Genomic DNA, 25,208 nt, shown 5'->3' with positions numbered 1-25,208 from the left:
GCACCCTTCACGATCTCCTCAGAACACTGCCGGTAGAGCGAAAAAGAAAATGGCCACAACTGCTCCCAAAGCTCCTTTTTGCATACAACACCACGGAACACCAATCTACAGGCTTCTCGCCGTACGAGCTGATGTTTGGGCAAAAACCCCGCCTTCCTGTGGACCAGCTGCTGGGTGCAGCCGACAGCGATCCCCTGAATAGTGACCTTGGCGACTGGATGGCCCAACACAGAGAGCACCTTTCGACAGCATATGACCATGCACGTCACCAGTTGGAAGCCGCCGCAGCCCACCGAAACAAAGACCATGCAGAACCAACCCCCATCCTTCCCCCTGGCACCTTGGTGTACTGCAGAAATCACCATCATGGCAGACACAAAATTCAAGATATCTGGAATTCGGCAGTCCATGAGGTGATGGAATGCCTCAACCAAGTTGGGACCCTCTATAGGCTCAAACCTCATGGTGAAGATGGCCCCTGTAGAGTTGTGCACCGGACTGAGATAAAACCAGCTCCCAGAGGTGCGAGGGGCAGACAAGATGTTCGTCCTGCATCCCAGCCTTTTGGGGAGTTACCCCGCATCCCAACCCATGCAGCCCCACGTCCAGAGTTGGGGGGAACTGGGGCACTTAGCCCAGATGACACCGAGGACGAGGACCTTTGGAGATTATCCAGCTCACAGAGCCCCCCCCACACAGCTGGAGCACCCTGTAGTCCATCTATCACAGCCCATACAGCTCCGCACCCAGCCTCACGTGACTTAGAGCCAGCCCTGCATGGACCGGAGGAAGAGGACTCTGAGAGAGCAACTGTTCCACCCACTATCAGAGAGGATGGGCAATATGCCCCGAGACCATCATTATCTGAAGTTGAGTGTCAGCACAGTGGTTCATCATCCAGCGGTGCAGGCCCACTCACTTCTCCCATAATACTGCCAACTTTACCTCTTCCTCAGGTTAGGCCTCAATCCCCAAAACCCTTAGACTATGACATATCCCCTTCTTTCCTAGCACCCGGGGTCAACGCTCCATTAGACCTGCCCATGCCCCTTCGAAGGGGTTCTAGTCGTAGTATTGCTGGTCAGCATTCAAACCCCTATAACCTGCCACGATCAGCCATTCCCAATGAGCCTGTTAGACCAGTAGGTGCCTTATTCTCCAACACAGCTGACCTTTCAGGGACTGTTCACCGGGACGGTGAACTTTAGTGGCCGGGGTGAGTGTAGTCGGGTGAACTTTTCACAGCTGCCAGGCGGATTGTGTGCATCTGGGGGTGGGACTGACAATGAGCAACAAATGTCTTCCTGTTTAAAACACGGTCTTCCGGCGTCATTTGTTTGTAACGTGTTGCCGGCGTCGGAAGGCTGGAATTGCTAGCGGTACATCGGTCGTTGAGCGGTATGTAAAGGCTTTTGTTATGCTGCATGTGGTTCTCAACTACGAAGGAACCATGTTGCCCTCGGCTAGTGTTCTTAAGTCATGCGTGCTTGTTGTTTTTTTAGTGAATCGCTTCAGACAAACTCTGGGTGGCAGCCAGTAGCGTTAGCATTCATCGCCAGCTGTGCAAGGTAATGGTGTCTCCCTTGTTTATAATAACTTAATGCTGTAGCGAGCTCCGACAGTAAAGATCCTGACTGTTTGTTAACATTAGTTTGTTTCACTAGAGTATGCCGAAAGCCTGTCCCCCCTCCTACCTCGGCTCACCTCTTGTGATGACCGGTCATTGACTTTTTAAGGTAGGCCTATGTATATATGTTGTCCATGATGTGCAAGTGTCACGGTGACTTATTATAGCGTGATGGTTTATTGAAGCCTTTTAAATTAAACGTTTTCCCCCTACAGGCCTTCGAATTGTGGGCAAGGGGTTCTGACCACTGTTTTCTCCGTGTTTTGTTTGAGTTCTAGTATCGTAGCCAGTCATGTTTTTCTTTTAGTTTGGGGTTGTTGATATCGTGTCTGTGTGGGTGTGTGCGCGTGCGTCTTCGTACGGGCAGGCGCTTTGTCTGTTTTTTTTTGGTTTGTTTTGGGTTTTCTTAATGTCTTATATATTTTGCCCCGTGCTTCTCTCTTTATCCATCTACGGCCTGCGGCCTACTGAACTTCATCTAATCAGCCAAACCTGTGTAGTAGCCTGCTTTGTGTGAGCACCTGTTAGTGTGGGTTGACAATTGCTGTGTATCCTCGTGTGATGAAATTACTTCCTTAGATAGAATGGTGTGTAGTTCGAAGTAACCTTGTGTGACTTATAGCTTAGTCCATCACTTCCCAGCTTGATTCTATAGAGGTTGCGGTCTGACCTGAGATGTAGTGGGTGGGTGTGGGCCCATATTACTTAAGAGTTGGGGGCATTTGTGTCTGTTTATGGTATTTTGTCTTTATGTTGGCTGTGTGTATTTTCCTTTGTTATTGTTATGTGTATTCTGTACTCTCTCTCTTTTTAAAGAAAAAAAACCAAGAAACTTTCTAAGAAAATGATAAGACAAGGACTACAAACAAATAAACTATTTATTGACTGAGACAGCCTCTATGTTCATTTACTTGAATAGCCTGCTCTGGTAGTTTATATATGGCAACCAAGCACTTTGCTACACATGCATGCATGTGTGTGGGAACATTGGTGGTAAGTTGTAGGAGTGTGTGTAAGGAGATATCTTTTATCTCCTGTATGAAATGTATACTCTTTCCCATTAATTTCCTATGGCTGTCATTTTTGACCGTAAACAAAAAAAGTGTTTCTACGTTGAATAAATCACTCCAAATTCAAAGAAAGTAGTCAAAATAAATTCTATGTGTTCAAAAGCCTTTTGTGAAGGATATCATAAGATCTTAAGGCAATCTGATGAAAAATGCCACATTTATGGTACAGGGAATGTGTAAATCGGTCATTTTTGACCGGAACAGTGTTAGAAGGTTAATGAGTAGGCGTGTCCAAACGTTTGACTGGTATGGCTTGGATATATTTTAATTACTGTATGGGCCTTAATTTGAATCTGCAGCGCACCATATGGCTATCATGCTGCAGAAACCATGCTATGTGAATAGGCAGTAATACCAAGATTTGTTAATTCATTGAAACATTGCAGGGTGGCAAAGAAAGAAACCTACAAGAGAAACTCTGGTTACTCATAACTCATAACAGCCTGTTAGCCTAACTCATAACCTGTTCCTGACTGATACAGGGCCACTTGTCTTTTCCAGACAGACTGGCTTTGCCTTCTGGTCACTTCATCACAGCACCATAGGCCAGACTGAATGGGTGCAACACACAAACATATACTCATAGAGGGGGATGAAACCCCACCAAGCTGCTGTTCAATCACAAAAAACAAATGGACAATGAGATAAAATAACCAAGCACGTGGATAGCAATTTGGCCTACAGCTGCTTGGCCACACAAAACTCAAATGCTGACAACAGTAATACAAAACAATATTCTCATAGATCAGATCACAACCAGGGATGTAGTGGAGGCTAAACGCAAGTAGACACAGTTTATTCACCTCTGAAATTTCAGAAATAGAGTTTATCCCCCTATTATTAGAGTTTATCTAACTATCAAAATAGGTTATTCACCAATTGCAACGTTTAACATTCAAAAATTACACTGTATTATCCACATTTATAATATGTACACTTATCAACACACTAGGAACCATTTCATACCATTGGTATTATTGAATAAACATTGGACAATAACCTCCACCATCATCAAACATGTTCTGAATGCCTTTTTTGAATGCAGTCTGTTACTGCATGACCACAACCCCTGTGAGGACAACACCAATGTCAAATGACTTTATCTGTCCACATATTTTACCCAATATGGTTATAAATGGTAAAGACCCCATTGAAATTGTTACATTTCTAGGCTTCTATGAATATGAACTGTAGGCTATTAGCCTCTCTGGACTCTTCATGCATTTCTCCACATGAGGTACCCAGGGAATACTGTGGAGCACATGAGTGCAGGGCTTTTCACCACCAGATGACACCACCAGGAGCTCATTTCAAGAGTGTAATACAAAGACCAGCGGTCTCCATAACTGCAGAGGACGGACCCTAGGGATGCACACGGACTTGCAGACCCATGATGAGTACATGTTTCAGCTAATTAGACTGACACAAGCTTAACATCAAAATGCCCAACCCCTGAGATTCAGGGCTGAATTTCTCCAAGGAGGTGAGGATGCCAGGGGTGTGAGGATTTTACATTTTATAAATGCACAGAAGCAAGGATATTGCGTTTTTAATGATATTTACTGGCTCATTAACATTCATCAGCTACAGCAGTTATGACCCTACAGCTAAGCTTAAGATTGTTAAACTCCTCGAGTGTGACTATCACATCCAAATGCATTTCTTACCACTGTATCATTTTTGGCTAATCTGATATTTTTGGCTTAACAACTTATTAACCAATGTTGCCTATACCCCCATCCTATCACCCCCATTCTTTTTTTTTTTTGAGAAAAAGTTTGTAGCACTTGGTACATTGTTTACTTACATTACAGTAAACTGGCATATTGACCCTTTAATAATCAGCGTATTTAACCAATAGCCTCTTTATGGCAACTGTAATAAGTATCAGCAGGTTTATTTTGGTTGGGTTAGGGTGATGCCGCCTATTTTTCGGTGGGAATGTTGAATAATCACATCCATCAAAGTCATGACTCACAAAGCAGTAATGTGATGGTAAAATTGAAATGTGGAAAATGTAAGTAGTTCATGCATTTGACTTTGTCTGTCTGTCTGGCAATTCTTTAATTTACAGTGATTTCCAAAATCACAGAAAACCCAGGAGCCCATGATAACCGCTTTTCCAGAAGGGGGCTGGATTTCTATGATGACAGACAGGGGAGTACAGTTAGAAGCGCTGCAATGCTACTGTTATGCTGCACTAATGATGTCAGTATTACACGACACTTGCCAATATACATAAGAGAAACTATGCAGTTTTGGCCATTTATTCGCTGTTTTCTCGCTTTTTGCTCGCAGGTTTCTCTGCAGAGCTCCCCCTACAGCTTCAGACTATATGATTCACTCCTCAATCAGTCAGTCTGCCGTTTCCTCTTTCCCTGTTCTACTGACAACAGTTCTCTTGCTTTCTGCTTCTTTTCGCTGGCTCTGCCATTATGAATGTCTGAGAAACTCCATCATTCTAGCCGGTGCCTGGCGTGTATGTGTGTAGTGCAGTAAAGCAATTTGTTACTTCACGAGGCTGCGAGACTTTCTGTCTCTGAGGCCGTCGGCTCGCCGGCCCAAAGTTGCAAGGGTGGGTTTTCCGCTCACAGGCACTAGGGGGAAGCGAGACGGCCACCATTCAACCCGAAAAAAGTCATATAACCATTCCAATGACTTTGAAGCTGTTCAGTTAAGGTAAATTAAGCTAAAAAAACTGCATAGTTCCCCTTTAACAACACTTTTTACATATTAATAATACATTTGCAATTTCCCATTTTAATATTTTCTTTCAGGTATGTAGGCTGTAACCTCATTACCCAAAATGCATTGGTTGCTAGGTGGATTTCTGAATTTAAAGCATTCATGGTACACAGGAATTAACCACTTTTTGTTTTTATGTTATGGGCAATCATTTTTTTGGTGTCAAAAAACATGTTACATTCATTTCTGACAGCAACAGTGGCATACACGCTCACAATGCTAAACTGTTGTAGCTCAGGTGATCCTAACCAGACCCCATTTCATCTGCTTTTGTCCAGTTTCCTAGCAACAGGTTTGAATGAGCAACAGAGCAATAGTTGCATGACCACTCTGTTTGGAGAGATAAGTGGGCAGATTATAATGGTAAGATGTATGGGGAGTCCATAAACATTTTTGCATATGTGCCAGCCAGATTGGGAGATTTCCAAAGTTTTCTTAGATTCATTATCTTTTCTTGCAGCTCAACAGACGTGTAACTGAATAGGAGTCACATAGCATTGTGTCCTTGGCCTCCATCTCATAGCATAAGAAACTCTAATCTGCAGGTTACTTTTCAGTAATGTGTTTTACATCAAATATAAAAGCACCACGGGTTATTGTGCACAAATGCGAGTCAGAAGTATTCAGACATGCCATGTCAGTACCTTATATAGAAACTGCTGGCAGCAGTCATAGATAAATACAGCGCTCATCATTCAGCGTCACCGCTGGTGATGCTGCTGCCAAGGCCATTTCCCCCAGTGCTCCTGCAGCAGTGTGCTCATTTGCTAGCGAGGAAGGCATCGCCTCTGGCCACAGTGGTCCGAGTTATGGTATTTATAGAGAAGAACTTCCACATCTACTTTAAAGTGACCTTTGAAAAGGACACGGCTAGATTCTCAATTTTTGAGGCACTATTTTGTGCCAAAATCCAGCCAAAATCCTATCAATGAAATAAGTAAAAATGTGTTGAAGATGAAAGCTACCGGGCATCACCATATTTTCAATCATTTCCGCTTACATTGAAGTGTATTGCAATATAAATGTACATAATATTGCATACCATAATATTTCTTTACAGCATGTTGTCCAGCAGTCAAAGGCAAGTAGCAAGGGGAAAAAATAAGGAATAATAAGTACATTTATTGTAAAGAATGTATTGGAAATGTATTGGAAATAAACCCAGAGCGTAGTACCATCTCCTCTCTCTCTCAAATCCACTGGTTCAAAAAAAAAATCTGAAAGGCAGTATAAACTGCAAAATTACAAAATGGCGTACACCTCTGACACATAGTGCAGCATAAAGATTCAACCCCCATCCAAAGCTCAAAGAACCCAAAGGCTCCTGCTAAAGTGCTGACTTACTCTGAGAATTAATTTGTATTTTTCTGCAAACATGCTACTTTCAATAATTCCCTTTGCCCATAATGGATGAGGCAAGGCTGCAAGGCAAAAGCTCACACCACCAGCAAGCTGAACCCAGAGACAAAGGGGTGTGATTCATAAACTAATGTGAGGTTCCACTTGTACGTATGAGTCAACACAATCATTGCTGAGAGTACTTGTTAGAATTTGAGATGATCCATGGCAGACAGATGGGATTAATAAAGACATATTGACGTAAGCAATGTGTTCTACACGTGTGGGCATATGTGTAGGTGTGGATCTGTGTGCCAACATACACTCACATGCTGTAGGCTACATCGATTTGTATAGAGTAATCTATGGATGTGTCAGAACCAAGCCTATGTGTAAATTCTAAATTATACCTTTTAGATGGTTATACAGTCCCTATAAAAAGTATGCACCCCCCCCCCTTCTCCCCTTTGGTATTTCCCCATTTACTGCTTTTATAAATGGAATTGATTGCTTTTATTTGGCCTGTTTTTATAATAATTTACAAAATCCTCTCTTTAATGTCAAAGTGAAAGCAGATTTCTACAAAGTAAGTAAGGGATAGTGTGCAGAACAGAATCGGGAAAATAAGTCCTGACTGGGCAAACCGGACGTGGAGGGGTCTTGCTTTACCCTGAAGAGACTTATTTTTCAGATATTGACTGGCGTTCTATACATTATCCCACTTATTATACGTCTACTAGTGTGGATGTCCTGCAGACGTGGCAACGAAGCAACAATTATATTTTTTCAACAGTTCTCACTATTCCTGTTCAGTTTGTGTCTCTCCTCTGCTGTGCCGTGAAGAAATGCAGTGACTAAGAATACTCTTGATGGTGCCTCTGTAGAATAGTCATGGGTGGGATGGGAATGACAACCTTCTTCAGCCTACGCAGGGAATGAAGGCGCTGTTGTGCCCTCTTGATGACGGCTGTGGAGGTCACTGGAGGTCAGATTGTCTGTCAGATGGATCCCTAAGAACTTGGTGCTGTGAACCCTCTCCATCTCGGAGCTGCTGATAGTCAGAGGGAGATGGTGCAGGTGACCAGTCCTCCTAAAATCAGTGACTATCTTCTTGGTGTTGGTGTTGATGGCAAGGTGTGTTGTTCACCAGGCTGCTACAGTAGATACTCCATTTCATTCCTGTAGGCTGAATCATTGTTGTGATGAGGCAGACAACTGTGCTGTGGCAATCTTTATGATGTGGTTGGCAGCACAGCCACGTGTCAGCCGTGTAAACAGTAAGGGGCTCAGTACACACCCTTGTGGTGATCTTGTGCTCACTGTAGTTTTAGATGTTATGCTGTCTACTCTGACTGTCTGCCGTCTCTCCATCAAAAAGTCCATAATCTATCTGCACATGCAAGGATCCACACCCAGCAACAACAAGCAAATCCTATGAATTTGGTTGCTAGGTTACAGGTATGCAGGTGAATCATGCTGCTCCATCTAGCATGTTGTTTTTGTAATTGTTTTATAATGTTCATATGAAATGTTTTGTCCTATTTTTATATTACGTTTTTATATTTGTTATACATTATAGTTTGTTGGGCAATCTGTTGCTATGAGAAGTCCATGAAGCTGCTAATCTGCAGTTGGATTTCCAACATCTAGAGAGATTGGTCAGGACTTTAGATTTGCTTTTAGAGCTCTAAAGACAGCCCTCACCAAAGTAACCTGCAGATGCCAAGAGGGTCACCATAACCTGCAGATGCCAAGAGGGTCACCATAGGGCAGCCGTGGCCTACTGGTTAGCGCTTCAGACTTGTAACCAGAGGGTTGCTGGTCGAACCCCGACCAGTAGGCATGGATGAAGTGCCCTTGAGCAAGGCAAACCCCTCACTGCTCCCCGAGCGCCGCTGTTGTTGCAGGCAGCTCACTGCGCCGGGATTAGTGTGTGTTCACTGTGTGCTTCATGGATTGGGATAAATGCAGAGACCAAATTTCCCTCACGGGATCAAAAGAGTATATATACTTATACCATCGTCCATGGACTTGGTTGATTGTTTATGTTTTCTGTCTCTATGTCTATGTCTGTCTTTGTGTAAAGCGCAGCCATTTGTGCTAGAAAATGCACTAGGCCAATACACAGTATAAATGTACTGCTGCTGCTACTATGAATTATTTGCTGGTCAACTGTTATACACCTTATAGCTAATTTTCTTTTTATCAGCCCTACTTGGAAATTGTGTGTGTCTGTCCTCTTTTATAATGCTTTGTGATTTTTTATAGTTGATCATGTTTTGAGTATTTACTTTATGCATTATTATTTGTTTGGTTTGATTGGCTTTTATTACTTTTTTTATTTAGTTGTTTTTTTGTATTTCCCATAATTCATATATCCTTGTATACTTTCTTTTATTGTCTATTTATATTGTTAATATATATCATACTTGATTGGAAAGCACGTTGACATAACTCAAGATTGATTAATTCTACTGAGCTATAGAAATAAAAAATAAATTCCATGAATTAGAGCAAATTGATTTGCCTCCACAGAAGATTCTGTTGGAATCTTATGATTCCAACCACAATTGCAGTGAAGAGTTTTGCATCATCTGTGGAGTTTGCAAACAAATGGGGGCTTACTGTACAGCAAAAAACAAAGACCTGTGAAGAGGTGTAACATTTGGCAACATGTGCTGCAGGTCCAACCATGCTGAAGTATGCTGAAGATATGTGTGCTTTTGAAACCTGTGAGGTCATGTGGCTTGGCACTTGACAACAGCATCTCTAAAGGCTGAGGGCTGTAAGCACTCAAGAGAGGTAATCAACTGGACAATATTTGAGGTTAGGTTTAACCTTTAAACACTGTTCGTTGCTACCCCCCTTAATTTACTGTTCGCGGTCAAATTTGACCGGACAGTTTTAACTGCTCTTAAATACCAATACCATGACAAAAAGTATTATTTAATAGAACATTATTGTAAACAGACCCTTATTAGAACATTAACATCTACATCATGTGTGTTTGTGTGTGTGGGTGTGTGTGTTTCTGTATGTGCATGAATGTGTGCGGACATTGGTGGTTCACATGCTCAGTGACAACATGAACTGACAGCATTAAGTGTGTGTGTGTGTGTGTGTGTGTGTGTGTGTGTGAGAGAGAGAGAGAGAGAGAGAGTGGGTGTAAATGTGTGTGTGTGTGTGTGTGTGTGTGTGGGTGTGCGAACATTGGTGGTTCACATGACAACATGAACTGATAACATGAACTGTGTGTGTGTGTGTGTTATGTGTGTGTGTGTGTGTGTGTATGTGTGTGTGTGTGTGTGTGTGTGTGTGTCTGTTTGTGTGTGTGTGGGTGGGTGTGTTTCTGTATGTGTGTGAATGCCTATGTGTGTGAACATTGGTGGTTCACACGTACAAGTGACAACATGACAATATGAACTGACAACATGTACTGAGTGTGTGTGTGTGTGTCTGTGAGTGGGTGTACATGTGTGTACTATATGTGTGCATGTGTGTGGGAACATTGGTGGTAAGTTGTAGGAGTGTGTGTAAGGAGATATCTTTTATCTCCTGGATGAAAATTATACTCTTTCCCATTCATTTCCTATGGCGGTCATTTTTGACCGTAAACAAAAAAAGTGTTTCTACGTTGAATAAATCACTCAAAATTCAAAGAAAGTAGTCAAAATAAATTCTATGTGTTCAAAAGCCTTTTGTGAAGGATATCATAAGATCTTGAGGCAATCTGATGAAAAATGCCATATTTATGGTACAGGGAATGTGTAAATCGGTCATTTTTGACCGGAACAGTGTTAGGTTAAATGTCCATACCAGTAATCGCGGTCAGAAACTCAGTGTTTGGACAAAAGTGTCTGTCAAATGCAATAAATTTAAAACTTGTTTAGCTCTTGTTATCATAGAAACGTCCATGTTTGTCTAAGCTTTTCTCATGTGAACAGTGTATGTCTGTTTACAAAACTGAATAAAACCATGCATAAAGCTTTTTATATAGAGACGTGTGAAATGAATCTTCCGATTCCATAATGGATTTAGTTAAAATGCCATCATAATATTGACTCTAACCACCAGAATTAAGCACGGCCATGGAAGATATTGCTTTGAGCTCCCTTTGCTATTCATCTTTATTCACTGAATCATGACTCTACTCTTCCACTTCATGGAGATAGATGAATGTGGGATGCTCCTGGTTTCCTCACCAGGCTCTGCTTATCATGCAAAGCCAGCAGTGCACCTCCACAAAGCCATTCCATTTCTCTCCCATTCACCCTAAACCATGACAGCCGTGTCCAGGACGACAACGCAGGATTAATGAAATTGCCCTTCTTGCATTCATACAGTTCCACATGCAGGGCTTATGTGCATATACATATACATATACATTAATGTGATGTATACAACTCTCTCTCTCACACACACACACACACACACACACACACACACACACACACACACACACACACATACACATACGCACACACGCACACACACTCACACACTCACACACACACACTCACACACATACGCATCCTTTCCAGACTCACACTGTAACATTCATAGCAAAACTATTGGATAAGTCCTCTCCTCTTTATTTGGTGCGGTGCACTCCCCTCTGCTGTCTCGGAGGAAACATGGTCGTGATTTACATTCACATTTTGGGGACCAATTTGTTATCAGTGAGATGTATTACCTGCCTCATTGCAAGACCTAATATGCAACAATCTGTCCATGATTTCAAGCTTTTTTCAAGCTTTTCTTTTGACATTTTTTCTGTTGGTAAGAGAGAGATCAAATGGGGCAAATGTGAGAAAGGAGGCAAGTATCCTGATATTTCTCTTCCTCTTTCCTTAGTGCTCTCTCTCTCTCTCTCTCTCTCTCTCTTCCCTCTCCCTTCATCCTGCCTGCTGTAGACTGATGAGGGATGGCTGTTTGGCGGATCAGTGAGGGGCTGCTGGTCTCCAGGGAGCAGGAGCAGCCAGGAGGAGAGAGAGGATGAGGAGAGCTTAGCCTGGGTGTTGGGGGGGCAGCTACAAGAGACAGGAAACCCCATTTTTTAAACATAAATGTTGCCATTTTGATGCATTGTAGCAGAGTTAGCCACAGGCTAATTTACATCTGCAGTCCCCTGTCAGGGCACAATAAAAAACATACAAACAACACTACCCCCCCACCCCCACCCCCATCCACTACACACACACACACACACACACACACACACACACACACACACACACACACACACACACACACACACACACACACACAGACACACAGACGCACATGCACGCACGCACACATACACACCATGTCAGCACCAGTATCATCATCATGTCAGTGTCAGTGGTTGCAGATTTGAGGTCTTCAGATAAACTTTCAGCTGAGATTCAGGAAATAATGGCCCAGTTTGAGGAGTCCAGGCACAGGCAGAGCCGCTGGGGGAAGAAGAGGCGGTCCGAAAGAGATGGAGGAAAATGTTCTGACCCAGAGATCTCCCCATACTGAGTTGGGACATGACAGTCACAGTGTCATCTTTGCTTTCATTACATTTGAATTGGATGGGTGACATCCCCATCCAATAGTCTGGGGACTGTGCACATAGCTCAGTATGAAACATGCATGTGTTATTGATCTGTTTGTCTCAACCTGCAGGGAGCCAGCCAGTGTGTGTACTCACTACCTGCTCCCTCCATTCACAATTCAGTCTGCACAGAGAAGAGGAGGGAGAGCTCACACTGGGCCATTATGTCCTCGTAAGGACGTACTGAGAGACTTCCTGCCGTCCTGTACTGTGCGTCTTTTCCACCCTTACCACATACAGTTACTCAAATATTCTCTCAGAAATGTTCTAGCTATGGCATTTATTAAACAACCTGCTACAATGCATAACACAAGCATGAGACCATCACCTTGGGCAGCTGGAGCCTGGCACTCAGTGACACGATAATGGAGAACATGGGTGAATACATGAAGTTAATTTAAAATAAATTGCATTCTGTCTTAAGAGAAATAAATTGCATTCTGTCTTATATATATATATATATATATATATATATATATATATATATATAATGGGGAAGTCAGTCTAGGATAATCATTTGCAATGAAGTTGGGGACAATTTGAATTTCATTGTCTCTTGTCTAGTAGAGTAGTAACCCTTGCACAGCACCAGGGCACCAGAATATGTCTTATATTAATCATGGGAGCAGGTGAGTAGTTCTACAAAAAGATTTGAATGGTTCCACGGACGCCTGACTAGTGAAGGTCATACGGGTAAATCCCTATTTGCAATGAATAATGAACGGAGCGGAGGACAATGACAAGCTGTGGGGCTATCAAAATCAATGGGGTAGAATGTGTGGGACCGGATTGTGGTCTTTACATACTGTCTTGAGAGGAGATGTGCAGTGACATCCATGGGGGAGAGGATTCCGGAAGCAAAGCTTTGTAAAGACTAAAAGAAAATGTAAGTATACTTCAGATTTTTATCCAATTAGCAGAACAATTTACAGTGCATGTTAGAGCAATCATTTAAAAATTGAACTGAAGAGGATTTGTGAGGCTATAACCATTAAGAATTTGATGGCAAAAGCCCAAATCATACAATAAATGTCCTGGAAGTTTTCCTTTGAAATGATCACCAAGAGGAGCTCTAGCTTTGACCCTGCTACTCGGGAAGCACTGGCAGCTGCAGGGCACATACTGGATTTAGGGCAATGGGGCCTCTCTGACAGTTCACTGGCTGGTGCTTTTATGAGCCAACAGATACAAGGCAAAACACACACACACACACACACACACACACACACACACACACACACACACACACACACACACACACACACATACATACAGACACACACACACACAGGAGTCACACACTCTCTGCTAACCCCCCAGCCCCCCCGCCCTCTCAGCGTGTGCAGATCCATGTCCATTAGATGCCATTCCCCAGATCTCTCCCAGGAGCCACAGTGAGCTCATTCTCAGAGCAACGATGCAGCAAAGCACCACTGATGCTGTAGAAAAAAAACATGGCTCTCCAGATCCTCTCCACACACCAGACACCACACCTTCTGTGAATGAACCCTAATTGCAAGTTAAGTATCCAGTACATAGTGCATGGGATGCATCACATGATGCACAGACCTACAATGCAGCATGGTGGAACAGACACATCCCCTATGGCATGAGACTTGCAAATGTCATTCAATCTTTGACATGAAGTCTAAGTCCACATTAGCTCAGATACGTTTAAATCCGAAATACTTTTGTCACAATTCGCCCTCCCGTCCACATTAGACCAGCGGCGTATCCGAGCCCCCGAAGCAAAGAAATGTGGATCTGCTAGTGATCCTGTATTAGTTTTGAGTTTTGTATTAGTTTACAGGTAACCACCAAACTATGACATATTGGAGGATAACAGCAGTCCAAAAAGATCAGACACGTTATAAACATTATGTAAGGGATAATGTATAAAACGCTGGTCATTATCAGGAAATGAGTCCCGACAGGGTGGACAGGACCCCGATGCACCAGTGAATGGGTCTTGTTTCGTCCTGAAGGGAATTATTTTCCGATAATGACCGGCGTTCTGTCATTATCCCTTACGTAATTACCGCTGCAAACATATAATTACCGCTGCCAATTTACTGGTACAATTTACTAAACATATGCATTTTCTGTATTTGTATATTTATTTAAATTGCTGGTGAGATATCCCTGATCAGGTTGTAAAATCATTTACGTTTTCTTTTGTACAAAAGCCGTATAGTAATTTGTTCTGGGGACCCATGACATGTTATGGGTGCATGTGGCATATCATATTTTTTGAGAGCTGAGGACTCTTGGCTTCTATGCTTTTGCTGAGGGGCAAACGTAAGTAACTCAGTTTAGAGAGGATTTCCTAATGTTTTTGGGCATTCAGTGTAACCTATTTGGGTCAGCTGGTCATGTAAAACTGCTTCAAGTCAAAGGAGACGTCCCTTTTAAAAAATCCATTTCAAAGTCTGTCTCTCAGTCTGCTATGTTCTGCTCTCATTCCCATTTCCTCTTCACTTCTAAATCACAAGTTGAGTTCATCCAACCACATAATCTTCTGTGAAGAGAAATCTCATTTGAGCTATTGAAGTAACCAGCTCCTTTTCTTCATCTGTTTAATACTCTGCAACTTGAACCACAATGGGCAGTGACCTAATGGAGGATCAGGAGGGATGAGAAATGAACATTACACATTTTGATTTACAAATGCTGATTATGGAATGTCCATTATATTTGAAGTCTAATGAAATTTCCTATGTAGGCCTACACTTGATACTAAAATGTTTTTTTATAATACTATCCTATTATTCCCCTTTGAAGGAATATCTGGGACTACACCAACCAAAGTCGTGGGACACAAAGGATGGGCATTCTGTTCATGATGTCAGGATTCTTCGATTTAATATGCAAGGTTTCCTTTCTCAACATAAGCTTTCATCTTAAATGTCAATGGTTTAGATAATAGATGTGGTATTGAAATCCCTGGAGAAAATACAACATATCAGAAGTCTGACTGAGCCCAGGCCATTTGTAAACTCTAACAGAACAGATAACACGGGCTTTTCCGTACTGCCATTATATCAAATTCGTTGGGATGCAGTTGAAATGTGCATGAGAGGATTTAACCTACATTTACACTGTAGCCCTCTTGGTCTCTGTCACTCCCCTATTTTGCTGTTCATGCTGGAGTTGGACCTTTCCCCTGTGTCTAATAGTTAAATAATAGCTATGGCTGAGGCTTTCCTTAAAAGGGAGGAGATCAGACAAAGGCTCGTTAAGTTACTTCCTGGGCCCTAATTGATTTTCCTGGATATACGGCTGTAATGAGGTCCAGGGGAGCGCTCATTACTCCACTCCATGTTGCCTGAGATGCAATGGGACTGTGAGTTAAGTGAAAAAAGAGGAATTCAATTACACTCCATGGCATGAAAGTCTGGCACACTCAGATAAATCAAACCTCCAGACAATCCTCGAATATGTCCAACCTTGCAGTGGGCACATGGTAGTTCTTAACATGGTGGAATATATAGGGGAAAGGAGCTGTGTGTATGTCTTCCCTGCGGACATGCTGCAAATGTAGTACCTATTGCTTTCTATTAAGGCCACTTTCATTGCCTGCTGTGCTGGAACCACTGAATGCTCTCTGAAGGGCTGGAATGATGGAGTCACTTTGTCTCCATTAGCCAAATTAAGCACAAAGATGGGTACCGGTATTTCAAATAGGAACTTTTACACATCACTGGAAACAAAGCGATAAACATAAATTATAGTTAATTTCTACAAACTAAATAAGCATCATTAGCACCAAACAGCACCTTTAAAACATAAAAAAAACAACTGTAAGCTATACTAAAGTAACAACAGTTAATGCAGGCAATCATAATAGACCACTATTTATCTCTATTCAGTTGAGAACAAATATGTTGTCATCAAAGGTAGCATATTCATGGATAGCTATTCTTCGATGTCGCTCCATCCCATTTTAGAATGTGAAATGAGATGAAAATGAAAGGAAATGATCTTAGTCCATGGCTGTTCAATCTCAGTTCAATGACTGCTGGCTCTTGCCAAGTAATTTTTTTTTTGAATATCCATCACACTAAATATAGATGAAATGAAATAGTGTCGTCTCCTTCATCTCTCTAGATAAAAGCGTACACCACTAGTGTCTATGGAAATAGATCACACAGTGGATGTCAGATTGTAGCACAGTAACTAGCAAAATATGCAAAAGACCTCTGAATTAAAAGGTGAATATGTTGATTCATCATCGACCAGACATCTGACCTTGCACTTACTGAATTTCAAAACTATATCTTCAGCTGAAAAAGCAAGCAGATGCATTGGGGCAGAGCTCTGTTGTGAATGGGTACGGAGGGGGAATGAGCTCAATCTTCTCCCCTCTCTCTTTGTGTGGCCTGAAGGAGAGGGCTGTGATTATATCTGGCAGATTGCTTTGTGGGCTTTAAAAGGAAGACTGAATGCTAGAATTCAAAGTGTGTTTGAAATGAGTGGGTCATAGGACAAGACTAGGCAGAAGGCAGGTAGAATAGTGTTGAACCCAACCGTAAACACAGGTAAAGCCAAATGTTGTTCAGAAGGCCAGTTTTTTAATGAGTGTTTTCACTATGTGGACATGCATTTCCTACACATTCTGATAAAAAGAAATAGATTTGTGACCCTGGAACAGGTTATTCTTGTTGGTCAGAAAAGGTTTATTCTTGTTGGTCAGTTTCTGTACAGTTATTTTCTCTATCATTTAGCATGTCAACTACACTTTGAAATAATTAAATCAAGTCATTATTTTGAGTGATAGAAATCAGAGGTGGGACCAAGTCACTGTTTGGCAAGTCACAAGTAAGTCCCAAGTCTTAGCACTCAAGTCCAAGTCAAGTCCCAAGTAAATACAGAGAAGGGCAAGTCGAGTCCAAGTCCAAGTCTCATCAAAGCCAAGTCGAGTCCAAGTCCAAGTCCCAATCTTTTTCAAGTCCTGAACAAGTCATCAGGTACTCTTCACTTAATAATGGCATTATTAGACTATCGATCATAATTTTAACACTTCCATCTAATCCACAGATTTTTTTTTTATAAATACAGATTAAAATATGTTCAATGTTTCTGTCTTGAAATCTTTTACGATATATGCATGCGCATACAATATACACATGTGCATACCTGAGTAATCTGTACAAAACGGATAGCTACATGACAAATAAAAATATTGTTTTTCCAAATTTCGGAGCCCACTGTAAGGATGAGTAATAATTTGACTGATGGCATTTCACTGCGCTAGGCCACAGATTTGCCTGCAAACAATTTATTAGGCTGTCTGCCAGTGGCGACTCATAAGGGAAGCCAAGGTCAACACTTTTATATTATTTAAAAGATAATAATGACACAGTAATTTTGTTTTAAAGTATTCATTTCTTAAGAAATACTACACATGTGATGCTGATATTAAGTTGGCACAAACAGCTTTCATTCCTTTGGAAATAGATGCATGTATGACATGATGCTTGCTTGACATTTTCTGTTTGCAATTAAATGTGAATTATGAGCCTGGTAGCCAGTAGCCACCTAGCTGAATGGAATGCGTTTCAATCGGCATATCAATGTGCTTCATGTAAACAAATTATTGAATAGGCCTACTTCAAGACTCACCATTTCCATTAAACAAAGGCAAAGACAACTCTTCATATTCTTGTCCACTTTCCAAATCACAGTGAGTGCAGCCTATGTCATAGTGACCTGGATCTCATAGTTTATAACAGTAGTGAGAACCGGATAAATCCGCAATTTCCCCTAATCTCGTATTTGTTGCCTTCATGATTTCCTTTTATACGTTTCTTATATTTAAAAGAAAATATCAATCATCATCAACAATGACAAGCCAGCTGGAACCTGCCACTCGTTTTCTCTCCCTCTCGTGCGTGCTTAGATGGGGTTCTCAATTAAATGGAGTAGGCTAGCATAAGTTCAAGTTGGATCTTAATGGAGAGGATTCGAAAAGAATCATCTTTATGTAACATGCTGTTGGTGCATTTTGACATTGTAAACGTTCTCTAACAAGAGTGCAAATCAGTTTGCAGTAAAGCTACTAGTTATTAGCTAAATGTTGGTCGTTTCTCTGTCTCTTGGTGCCCTACACACAGTGCGTAACGCATGTGGGGGTAGCGGCAGCACTGAACTGCTCTGGACTGGCCGCTTGTCTCCGCTATTTTTTTTTTTTTTAGTCGCGGAGGGAAAACATCTCTGGGGTGACTGGTCCACGATCAGGAAATTTAGTTTTTGACTCGAGACATGTCAAGTCGTCACAAGTCAAAGAGGCAAAGTCCGAGTCAAGTCTCGAGTGAATAGTATTCAAGTCCAAGTCGAGTCGCAAGTCATGCCGAATTTTATCAAGTCAAGTCTGAAGTCATTAAAATCATGACTCGAGTCTGACTCGAGTCCAAGTCATGTGACTCGAGTCCACATGTCTGATAGAAATGTCTTATTACCACCCTTTGTAAGGATGCATATTATACGCTAGTGTGATTAACAATAGCACTAACAATAACATCCTCTTATTGTTGAACTTCAATAGAGGGAAGTGGTATTAAAGAAGAGCACATGCACTACCATGGGCAGTAATAATGTGCACAGATTGATTTTCTTTCAGCACACACACCCTGAGAAAAACAGAAACTGAAAACCTGTTCCTATACAGAATAGAAGACAAGCAACCCACACAGGGAGCAGCGCTGACGTACACATGCAGTTACTCGTTTTGTACATGTGTGGGAGTTGATGTGTGTTCACATGAGAATTGGTTATGTGTGTGTTGTGCAGTGCCTATATGTATACACAGTGGTTGTGTCAGTATGTGTGTGTGTGTGTGTGTGTGTGTGTGCATGTGTGTGTGTGTGTGCCGGGGGGTGAGGGGGTGGGGGGCAAGTGAATGCTGCCTGAGGATTGTAAGGGTTGTTGATGCACCAGAAGATGAGGGGAGCTATTTTGATACTCTGTCACGGGGCTGGCGGTGGTGCTGCTGAGGATGGGAGTGTGAGCTGTTCCCACGCACGGCACAGTCACTTATCACAGAGCACAGGCTGCTGCTGCTGCTGCTGCTGTCGTCGCAGGGCTCTCTTCATGCTCCAGCATCTCCAAGCTAGAAGAGTTTATATGCAAAAAAACACCTGTGTCAAACTTAGCGATCACCCAGTTAGCTTAGCTTGTTTTAAGATCACAGAATGAAATAACCACCCATGGAATCAATGCACAACTACAGCCATCATGGCAAATGAGGATGGGGATAGTTTCGCTTGACCATCACTGTGTCTAATGCTTAGTTCAATGGAGTCTTGAGTAAACCCACTCCTCTTTCTCTTCCAGTGTGCTGTGCTGCCACTGACAATGACCTTGTCCTTCCAGGGATGAAAGACAATGTAAAGGATTAGCATGATGCTAATGATGCCAGAAGTGGCTAGAGAGAGGCCGCAGTGGGATCACAGCTTAGTTATCAAGGAGAAACACAGAGAGAACGGAGAGTAAGCTTGGTATGGACCATTACTGTCTCACTATATTGAAAATCTGTCACAAAGGTAATATCCTCTTGCTGTAATGGTATGCAAATATGTATGGACGCTTTTAAAAAAGGGCACCGTCCAATTTCACCTCCCTACATAATGACCACCCTTGCATAATTACAGTTCCATCTTAGCTACTTTTTTTTATACCTCTTGATGCTTTATTATTTAAAACAGGGATCAGAGTTGTCATGGCAGCTGTTGTCGTGGTTACAAACAACTACGCAGGTCTAGGAGAGTGAGGAATGTCTTCTTCTTCTGCTCCTGCATGTCTCTCTCAGAGCCATGGCTGAACTGAATAGGAACAAATATAAACTGAAATAGACATTTCACACTAAGAAATTACAGATTATCCCTAAACTATCAGTTAGTTTCACTGTGGTGCTACTGAAACACTCCAGTATCTTTTATATTTCTCAATTAAGATCAAGACATTGAAAGTAGTTTTCGTGTTCTTATCATTTCTGAACCAGTTAGGCCTATGACTTTTATCTTGACTCTCTCAGAACATTTTTTTCACACAAACAAATCCTTTCAACACGTTATACCACATTCCAAATCACTACTATCTACCTCTATTAACCCCATTAACAACTCACTGATTCATATTTTATTTTCTCATATGCATTATTGTATGCTATTTAATTTTCATCAAAACACCCTAACTGTGGTTTAAGCGACAAATAATTTGAAAACCGTCTCAGATCAAGTCTATGCAGATGTTTTCCTTGATAATCCTCAGATTTTCTCAAATAAGATGATTTGTTTCATGGTGAGTTTTAGCAACTGCCAATTTAGTTCATTCCAATGGAAGAGGAATGCGCAGGGAAAGATGAAATGAGGGAAGAAGACGTGTTTTGTGGTTTACCAGCACTTGACATAACACTGCCCTGTGGCTTATTTTACATTCTCCTTTGTGGTATGAAGACATGCCATCCCTGATCACCAAAATGAGTTGATGTGAATACATCTCCACCTAGTGGTCAACATCATCAACTACATCAGATCGAAGACATTCTGGTTCCCAGTTTCATTGTACAATGCAGTGTCCAATGAAATGCCCAAAGTCAGTCTGCAAGGAAGGACCAAACATGCCATTACTGGTCATTTTGGTCATTCATTCCATAGGTCATTTCTGGATAGACTTATGCCTACTTTGGTTGCATTCAGTTGGGTGTTCGATGTCAACTGTATACAAGATACAGTGTATTTTAATTATATGAAATGTAACTAATTTTTTTTTGGACAGCCATCTTTACATTTCCAACATTTAATAATTACAGATGTCAGCAAAAAGTGGCATAGAATGCAAATGCATCCTTGCAGGATTAGGTTTAGGGTTTGTCAAAAATCTGTTGACGTAAAGATTCTCTTGGACATACTCCATATCCCAAACTCTTTCTATTCTATATTCTCAGATATTGGAAGTTCCTGAAAGGCATAGATGAACAAATGCAAACATACTAAATGTCTCCTTGGCTTTCAAGGTTTGGGGTGTTGTAAATTAGCCCAAGGCTAACTCTGGTGCAATGCATCAAATGTTTACATTTATGTTTTAATTGCACACTGTCCCTTACAAATGAATAGAAATTTAAATTGAAATAGAAATTTTCATAACACTTGTAGTCCTACTTACCAGTTAACATTTCTGTTTTAAAAAAAAGAAAAAAAAAAGTTTTTAGGTGGTTTTTTTTACCCTCAAAAGGGCTCAATCTTGGTCTTCCTATCTTGTTCAGAATGCAGTTGCTGGAGTTTGGTTTCACTGTGGTTCACAGGGCGAGGTTTGGTTCATATTTCGTGACAGGGTGAGGTTTGGTTCATATTGCGTGACAGGGCGAGGTTTGTTTCATATTGCGTGACAGGGCGAAGTTTGGTTCATATTGCTTGGATCATGCTGCGTGACAGGGCGAGGTTTGGTTCATGTTGCGTGACGGGGCGAGGTTTAGTTCATATTGCATGACAGGGCGAGGTTTGGTTCATTTTGTGTGACAGGGCGAAGTTTGGTTTATATTGTGAGACAGGACGAGGTTTTGTTCATATTGCGTGACAGGGCGATGTTTGGTTCATTTTGCGTGACAGGGCGATATTTGGTTCATGTTGTTTGATAGGTCGAGGTTTGGTTCATATTGCGTGACAGGGTGAGGTTTGGTTCATATTGCATGACAGGGCGAGGTTTGGTTCATATTGCGTTACAGGGTGGTTTGGTCCATATTGCTTGGATCATATTGCGTGACAGGACGATGTTTGGTTCATGTTGCCTGACTGGCAATGTTTGGTTCATATTGCGTGACAGGGCGAGGTTTGGTTCATATTGCGTGACAGGGCGATGTTTGGTTCATATTGTCTGGATCATATTGCGTGACAGGGCTATGTTTGGTTCATGTTGCATGACAGGGCGAGGTTTGGTTCACATTGTGTGACAGGGCGAAGTTTGGTTCATATTGCGAGACAGGGCGATGTTTGGTTCATATTGCTTGGATCATATTGCATGACAGGGCGATATTTGGTTCATGTTGTGTGACAGGTCAAGGTTTGGTTCATATTGCGTGACAGGGCGAAGTTTGGTTCATATTGCGAGACAGGGCGATGTTTGGTTCATATTGCTTGGATCATATTGCATGACAGGGCGATATTTGGTTCATGTTGTGTGACAGGTCAAGGTTTGGTTCATATTGTGTGACAGGGCAAAGTTAGGTTCAACAGGAGAGTTTAAAGTCAACGTCTTTGCAGGATGACCCTACAAACATTTACAAAATACCATTGGCAAGATTAAGTCAAATGTCTGCTTGCCAAGTACTGTACTGTACAAGTATCTCACCGTCAGTGAGGCTCACAATTAGAACATATCTGCACTCCTCTGAATAAGGGTGTGCTCTTAGATATGCCTTGGCCCTCCCGCTGGGAGCTGGGCAACAGCTGATCTTTAAGTAACGCTGAGAGAGAGAGAGAGGGAGAGGGAGAAAGTGAGAGAGAGGGGGCACATTGGTCCCGTTTCCCTCTCATGTCGCACCACAACACTTCCTGTCAGAGGATATGCCTCAGGTCGACAGACCCATTGAGCAACAGGGATAGAACTGAAACCCGGCCCCTACTGGACCTAATCCTCACAGTGCTCAGTCCTCCCTGACCCCACTGGTCCCACTGGCCACTTAACTGGGCGGGACATGGAGCTGAGGACCATTCCCTTGGGCACACGCAGAAGGGCCAGCTCTGCCTTCACTGACCCTCTGTACGATAACTGCCTGTCCCACTCAGAGAGCAGCGACCCCGGGGTGACCAGAACTCTCCCTATCCCGGTCACCGTCCCTCCTGCCGTGGTTCCCACGCTCGGAGGGAGAGAGGATGGCAGTGTTCCAAGCGGCCCAGGAAGCAGTGGATGGGCCATGGGAGGACAGGGCTGGCTGAAGCTGGCCGCTGGGGACCATGAGACCATTAGCTGCAGCAACACATACGAGAGCATCCTTTCCCTCTACGACAACCTTGAGATGCCCAGGAGCCCCACCGAGGACAGCCTCAACACGGACTGCGACGAAAGCGAATCAGAGGCTTCTGAGCCCAAGGACTGGATAGACTTCACAAAGAAGACAGAGAATAGATGGATATCCTCTTGTGAGAGTCTAGAGGACAGAAGTCGAGGAGCAAATGCTCAGCCGAACAAGAGAAGCGGTTGCAAGCCCGACCCCTTTCTTTTCACTGCAGTGGAGTCCAGGCCAAAGATATTAAAGGTTCCACACCCATTCTCCAACACAAATCCTCAGACGCAACCTTTTGCCAGAGACATTGGTGGGGAAGTCTTACTTCAAGGGACTAGAGACCTCCACAACACGTTCTCTCTAAATCTGCCTTTGCTCCCTACCCCTTACCCCTCTTCCTTACCTGCCACTGTTCCACCACCAACTAGTCAACCTGAGGTCCATGTAGTCCAGCAGTCCAGCCAGCCGTCCAGCACAATGACCGCGCTTCTCACCAGCATCAAGCAGCAGATTGCCCGACAGAGGGAGGAGTATGAAACCCAAATAAGAAGGTAAAACTCATTTTGCTTTCAAATCCTTGGATTTCATTTTTGAAATAAGAAGCAGAATATCCTTTTAAATGATTGGCTATGCTGAAGTGAATTTACAGAGTTTGGTGTAGACATCATTAGACCGCCTGATTAACTCCTCTTCTAAAGTGGTAGGCTACACGTTCAACATTTCTACTGTACTGGGCATGGTTGAAATGTTTGGGGTCAATTGGAGGGTTAATTCATAATGGTTAAATCAGGATGTTGTTTTCTCCTCAGTCGAGTCTCTGCAGCCATAAACAAAACAGGAAAACAGGCACTGAAATGAAATGGACTCTATTTCTAGTGTAATGCTGGAAGCAGCTATTTACAGTGCTGCTGCTGAACAAGACACTCCCACATACTTACAGCAAGCTAATATAGACTCAGAGGAAAGGTCGTATCCCTGCTGAACATTTCTTGGTTCTTAAGATAAGACGAGGGTCTGTTATGTCTAGAAGCAGCACAATCACTTTGTCATTATCAAGGTAAACTTTAGAAAAGGATAAATAAAATGAAAAAGAAGTTTACATGCTTACTGTATCCATGGACTATGGGACCCCGCTCAAATATCTGGAAAACAATTCTGAAGTACATATGACAGACACATAGGCCTATTGCAATTCTCTAGGTGGTATATGCAATAGTCATTAAATACTAGCACCCTCTTCAAAATGTTTGATGTAGAAATGTGTTTGTCATTGTATAAATTGTATAAAATGCTGATTTGGCTCTTGTGTGTCTGTGTCCATGTGCACTGGTCATCAGGCTGGAGCAGCGTAACGAGGCCCTGGAGGCGGAGGTGCTGGGTCTGAGGGCCAACCTGGAGCAGCAGCGTCGCTGGTACTGCGCCGTGGAGCTGCGTCTGTGTGAGGTGGAGCGGGCACGAGCCGACGCTGACCGCCGCAACACCGAGCTCCAGAGCCAGATGGAGCAGTTCTTTGATGCGTTTGGCGAGCTCACCAACGAGGCAAAGAAAACCGAGCGCATCGTGCAGGGATTTTGAGACATGACAGCGACACCCAGGAAATACTATTTTGATGTACACTGGTGTTGATGCCAGTTCTACCAGAGGAAAACAGTAATCTTGTTTTAGGTGTTATGAGAAAGGTAATTCCCAAGTTGATGTTTTTAGGTCCCAGGGTTTCCTTTGGTATGTTGACATTTTAAGAGTGGCAATATTGTCAAAAGTTGACATTTCAATTAAAAGTAACTAATCAATGAAGAGTAAATAATTGCTTTCCATGGTTCCATCTTGGGTTAAGATCATTTAGTTTAA

General features: G+C 42.4%; 1 protein-coding gene and 1 long non-coding RNA gene across 2 annotated transcripts; both read left to right on the top strand.

The window, feature by feature from the left end:
- The first annotated feature begins 1,267 nt into the window (after positions 1-1,267).
- On the top strand, positions 1,268-1,956 carry LOC121694472. The gene is made up of 4 exons (XR_006025766.1): positions 1,268-1,398; positions 1,503-1,568; positions 1,665-1,736; positions 1,843-1,956. It is a non-coding gene; the product is annotated as an uncharacterized LOC121694472 (long non-coding RNA).
- Positions 1,957-22,898: 20,942 nt separating this feature from the next.
- LOC121695044 lies at positions 22,899-25,150 on the top strand. The gene is made up of 2 exons (XM_042075559.1): positions 22,899-23,911; positions 24,698-25,150. Exons 1-2 carry the CDS (start codon positions 23,052-23,054, stop codon positions 24,933-24,935), a joined length of 1,098 nt encoding a protein of 365 aa, XP_041931493.1. The 5' UTR covers positions 22,899-23,051; the 3' UTR covers positions 24,936-25,150.
- Positions 25,151-25,208: the final 58 nt, after the last annotated feature.

The sequence above is a fragment of the Alosa sapidissima genome, chromosome 20 (assembly GCF_018492685.1).
Source record: "Alosa sapidissima isolate fAloSap1 chromosome 20, fAloSap1.pri, whole genome shotgun sequence".
Taxonomy (NCBI): Eukaryota; Metazoa; Chordata; class Actinopteri; order Clupeiformes; family Clupeidae; genus Alosa; species Alosa sapidissima.
The sequence above is the reverse complement of the archived record's forward strand: the minus strand, read 5'-3'. Positions and strand labels throughout refer to the sequence as shown.

Excerpts from the sequence above, each read along its gene's own strand:
- LOC121695044 (XM_042075559.1), top strand. The coding sequence starts at position 23,052 with ATGGAGCTGAGGACCATTCCCTTGGGCACACGCAGAAGGGCCAGCTCT. Across the intron at positions 23,912-24,697 it reads TATGAAACCCAAATAAGAAG|GCTGGAGCAGCGTAACGAGG; the intron begins GTAAAACTCATT and ends ACTGGTCATCAG.